The sequence below is a fragment of the Triticum dicoccoides genome, chromosome 5A, assembly GCF_002162155.2.
Source record: "Triticum dicoccoides isolate Atlit2015 ecotype Zavitan chromosome 5A, WEW_v2.0, whole genome shotgun sequence".
NCBI classification, from domain to species: domain Eukaryota; kingdom Viridiplantae; phylum Streptophyta; class Magnoliopsida; order Poales; family Poaceae; genus Triticum; species Triticum dicoccoides.
In genome coordinates this window covers 603457374-603462712 of record NC_041388.1, presented here as the reverse complement: position 1 = coordinate 603462712, position 5339 = coordinate 603457374, and the positions used below count along the sequence as shown (strand labels likewise).

The 5339-nt window shown below is 47.1% G+C and overlaps 1 protein-coding gene across 1 annotated transcript; it reads left to right on the top strand.

Moving 5' to 3' along the window:
- Positions 1-559: 559 nt before the first annotated feature.
- LOC119303288 lies at positions 560-4330 on the top strand. Its single transcript, XM_037580403.1, has 6 exons — positions 560-953; positions 1695-1897; positions 2205-2381; positions 2462-2617; positions 2924-3200; positions 3853-4330. Exons 1-6 carry the CDS (start codon positions 650-652, stop codon positions 4089-4091), a joined length of 1356 nt encoding a protein of 451 aa, XP_037436300.1. The 5' UTR covers positions 560-649; the 3' UTR covers positions 4092-4330.
- Positions 4331-5339: the final 1009 nt, after the last annotated feature.

Genomic DNA, 5339 nt, shown 5'->3' with positions numbered 1-5339 from the left:
AATTAGCAATTGATAAAAAAGAAAGGATATGGGCTCGCGTGAGTAGAAAACAAAAGATATCTATTCTAGTTCTATCGTCAGCTATGGGTTCGAATCTAAGAGAAATTCTAGATAATGTTTCTTACCCTGAAATTTTCTTGTCTTTCCCGAATGCTAAAGAGAAGAAGAGGATTGAGTCAAAAGAAAAAGCTATTTTGGAGTTTTATCAACAATTTGCTTGTGTAGGTGGGGACCTGGTATTTTCGGAGCGTATATGAGGTCATTCGAAAAGCTATCAACATAATGTACATGTTCCCGTGGCAATTTGTAGAGTGATACTCTGTTTTTCTGATGGAGATTTGAAATGTGAACAAATATGTCGCCTCTTCGTATCTGGTTGGACTGCAGAACTTCAAATGTTAAAATCGAAATTTCTCTCATTTAATTGAATTGTGGTTTTGATTTCAATCAAAAAAGTAGAAATAGATGTTGACTGGTGTGGCAATTCTGCTGGAGCGGGACAGGGACTGCAGAGAGAAACAGAGCAGTCCACCACACACCGACCGAGCCGAACGAGGCCCATCACGATTCCGGCACGCGCGGCCTAACCGAGCCCACCACGGAAGCCGAACCCTCTCTCCTCGTCGTCCCCAGCTCCGTCCGTCCACCCATGTCGTCCTCGTCGTCGCTGATCCAAGGCATCTCCATCTCGGTCTCCGACGACGACGAGGCCTCCGGGAAGGTGCGCGTCCGCGTGCGCCGCAAGCGCAACCGCCACCCGGTCTCGGCCCACCGCCGCTTCCTCCGCCGCGCCGCGCGGCTGGGCGGCCCGCTCCTCCTCGCCGCCCTCGCCGTCTCCCTATTCGCCTATGAGTACTACCGCCTCTCCCCGTTCTACTCGTCCTCCTCGCCCCCGCCGCCGCCTCCGGCGCAGGCCGCCGGCAACCTCAGCCGCGTCGACCGCGCCCGGAAGTGTAAGCTCGCCCCTGATAGCTAAACCCTAAATTGGCGTGGATAGAACTGCGTCTTAGTTTAATCCTGTTATTTGTTATTTTAATTTGGCGATCTGTAGGTCTGGCTATATTATAATGACTTGTTCAGTTAGTCTGTATTGTGGTGATGGAGGTGATACCGCAGTATATGAGCTGACCCAGTGACCTGCTTAGCTGTGCTGTAGGTTTATATCCCTATTATTGAGCGATCTATTTATTTTCTGATCTGTATGATGCAATCTGATCTGTTGATTGTAGTTTCCCCTGTTTACTGCTTACTTTCAATGCTACTCAGAGGATCTATTTTAGCGGCTGGTATGGGCGTTCAATAATGCAAGTTGCCCAAAATCGTTTGTATGAATGTTAGGGACTTAAGGTTATTCAAACTCAAAGTGAGGTGCCGATTTATCCTTCAGCCTTAATGCAATTGTACAGCGTGTTATATGTGGCTTATTCTGATGTGCTAAATTACTCTTGTGAAAGTTATCCATGTACTGAGTAATAGGAAATGTTAGCTACTAACTCTCTTTTGTTTAGCACATGTAAGGTTCTAGCCCATCTTTGATATTGATTCTTTTGACTTCTTCTGGTATACTATGCTATTTTGTTTCTTTTTCTATCTTTTCGACTTCTAGAGTAACAGTGTGATTATTTCTTAGATCAAATATCAGTGTAAATCATTATGACATGTGCTTCCTGATGAATTCGGTGTTATATTGACAGCATGCCTGAAGATGCTCGATACTGAGATGCTTCAAAACCTGGAACTTCGTGAACCCCCTGAACAAAATCTGCCAGTCAAGGAAGTTGTGTACAGGTCCAGTCTGCCCCATCTTGAAGATAACATTTCATCCCATATGACGAATTCGCGATTTAATTCATTCACGGGATATCAGACCCTTGCTGAAAGAGAAGAGAGTTTCAAGGTTTTGTTCAGGCTCTATATTTCATGAAGTTTTTGAAAATTATGTAAGATATTGGAGTTGCTCTATGAAATATGTGTGTTCCTGTTTAGTATGTGTATAAGAATACCATATGTGCAGATAGTAGATACTACTCCCTCCGTCCCATAATGTAAGACGTTTTTTGACACTACACTAGAGTCAAAAGACGTCTTACATTATGGGACAGAGGGAGTACATGATAAACATTGTCAAAAATCAAAATGCTAAACTGCGGAAAATTCTGTGTTAGCTGCCATCCTCACTTTTTTTAATTCTACTAATGCTGCAGCCAAAGGAAACTACAGCGGTTCACTGTGGCTTCTACAGTGAAAATGGAGGGTTCAGAGTTTCTGATGTAGATAAAGATTACATGAGATCTTGCAGAGTTGTTGTGGCCACTTGTGCGTTTGGTGGAGGGGATGACCTTCACCAGCCTATAGGGATGACAGAAGTATCTGTCAAAAAGGTTTAGTATTTATCTTGCATTGTGTGTTGATGTCTTGAGCTTCTTTCCTGCCTATCTGCTGATACTTGTTGTTTTGCTAGGTATGCTATGTTGCATTCTGGGATGAAGTCACTCTCTCAGCTCAACATGAGGAAGGTAAGAAGATTGGTGAAGATCTCAGGATTGGCCTTTGGAGGATCATTCTTGTGAGAGACCTTCCTTTCACAGATCAACGGCTGAATGGCAAAATTCCCAAGGTACCATCTGAAAACCCTGTGCCTTCATTGTCTTGATGAGATAAAAAGTGTTAGTAGAAGCCTCAACATTGTGTTTCCAGTATTCATCTTGTTGTACTCTATGGACAACAGAGCTAGGAGGAGATTGTCTTGCAGATATTACATTCTATTTTTTCAAGAACAGATATTACATACTCCCTCTGTAAACTAATATAAGATCGTTTTTACAGAGGGAGTACATTCTATGATCAGTGCATATGATGCCTGTGTAGGGTGAATCCTTTCCGTCAGAAGCTGACTTCCATTTTGCTGTTCTATTGTCTTCAGCTGATAAGCCATCGCCTTTTTCCTATGGCAAGATACTCGATTTGGGTGGATTCGAAATCCCAGTTCCGGAGAGATCCACTAGGAGTCATTGAGGCCCTTCTGTGGCGCTCAAACTCTTCCTTGGCATTATCGGAACATGGAGCTCGGAGCAGCTTGTATGACGAGGGTAACGCGATTGTTAGGAAACACAAAGCAACCCCAGAAGAAGTTAAAATACAGTTGGATCAGTACCGACAAGATGGCATTCCAGATGACAAACGATTCAACAGGAAGAAAGGTTAGCTTGTAATCCTGACTTGCTTGCCATTGTTCGCTTTCACCGTTCTTATCATGCCTTGCATAGTTTTGTTTCTCTAGATTGCACATCAATATCACTACTACCTGGCTGGCTGGCTCTCACGTTATGCCCCGCGTAGTGTGCAACATAGATGGCTGGCCCTGGCCATTCATTCACCTCATAGGAAAAGTCAGCAGGATGAGCTTAAACGAGAGCAGACATCAATGTCGTATTTGCAGAGCAGGGCATGGGCCTTAGGGTGCTGGGCCAGACACGTAGTGAAAGAAATAAAAATACATCATGTCGTAGTACTCTAGATAACCATGCTTGGTGTTTACTACCTGCGCAGCTGTGATTGTGCAAAAGGCATGAGCTATAAAGGCTGGCCAGTTGCATGCGTTGAGCATAAAAGCTATGGCTCCTTTCCGGCTTTCTGCACCTCATCCAAGTGATACAGGACACGCCATTTTTAGCCCACATGTGGGCTACGTAGAAGAACCAGAAGCACGCTCCAAGCAGTAGTAAACACAATGTTTCGCCCCAAATCATACATGTTCGTCGTCCTTGAGGCCTTTGCTGCCAGTGGTCCGGCCCTCTGAACCCGGATAATAAGTGTGGTTCTCATTCATTCGTTTGCCTTTTTTATTTACAGCTCTGGCAGAAGCTTCGGCCATTGTGAGGGATCACGCCCCCTCGACGAACCTCTTCATGTGCCTCTGGTTCAACGAGGTGGTGAGGTTCACGTCCCGGGATCAGCTGAGCTTCCCCTACGTGCTGCGGCGCCTCAGGCTCCCCGGCGTCCACCTGTTCCCGGTGTGCGCCCGCAAGGATCTGGTCAACAGCTTCGGCCATCGGCGCAAGGTGAAGCCTCTCGCGAAGGAGGGAAGATGAGCTTCTGAATCTAGTGCCCTGTAGATGATGCTGGCGTAGAAACAGCAGTTGTTCAGGGTCCATAGCCAGTACCAGTGCAGCGGTACACAGAGAAGCGAAATGTCTTGAGCAATGTTGTTCAGGGAAAGGTGGCTTGCAGAATCGTCGTTTCAAGTAGAGGTCATTAAAAATCCTGTTGGCTGCATCGTCTTTTCTTGAACTCGTACATCTGGAAACTAAACCGCTTCTCATGAACTCGAGTGAAATTTCTCATAAACGGCCAAACCCCCACGGTACCGTCCGTCGGGAGCAATTATTCGGCGTACCTACCTACTGAGGCACGCATCCGATCTGATGCATCTCGCTGCCCAACATACGCCGCGAAAGTGCGGCTGCCAGTGCATCGCTTCTTTCGTCCGTCGGTAGGCTCCCCATGGGCCGAGACGTCGACGCATTTACCATCTGGCGCTGCATTTAAGCCCCTGTGCCTGTACGTGCCTCCTGGCCCCGGCTGGCCCGGCTGGCCCGGCCAGGGCCAGCGCCGAACGTTTACAGGAGCTTTTCGGCCGCACGGCCAGAGCTCGCTGCTGGAGAATGGAAAGAGTGCAGTGTTGTTAAGGTAGAAATTACAGTAGCACGTTGCTTCCACTGTGACTGTGGATGGGTCTACTTGCTACGGTTCACCAGGGACGTGAACAGTGGACGTTGTGATAGTCGTAGTACTGGTAGGGACGGTGAGGCTGTGCTGTACTGTACCACGGCGAGGCACGGCTGCACCTGATGATAGTACGTACGACGTTTTTCCCGGACAATATTTCGTGGGGTTTTCTTTTCCGGCAAGCAGATGAGAGGAAAAGAGGGCGGGCCGCCGTCGAATCCAATGCGTTCGTCCTCCCATACCGTGTGTGTGTCCCGCCACTTTTTCACATCGCGCTGTGTCAACGTAGTAGTAGTAGTAGCTTTTCTTTCTTCGAGGAAGAAAGTGTCAACGTAGTGGTAGTAGGAGTATCTATCAAGTTCCACTACGACGGACCCAAACCAAAAGGAAAGCGTCCGAATCCAAAGCCCGAGCGCCCACGTACGCACTCTACGTACACAACGTAGGCGTAGCGTCCCTGGATCCTGACGAATCTCGTTAAATTCATCCCGTAACCCGGCCATCTTTCCGGCGAAAAGATGGCTGGAAGCTCGGAGTTCTCGTCCCTTTCGTTCCTTTTGCTCTTTATCTCAATCTTTCTCCCCTTTTTTTCCCTTTGCTGAAATTTCTTT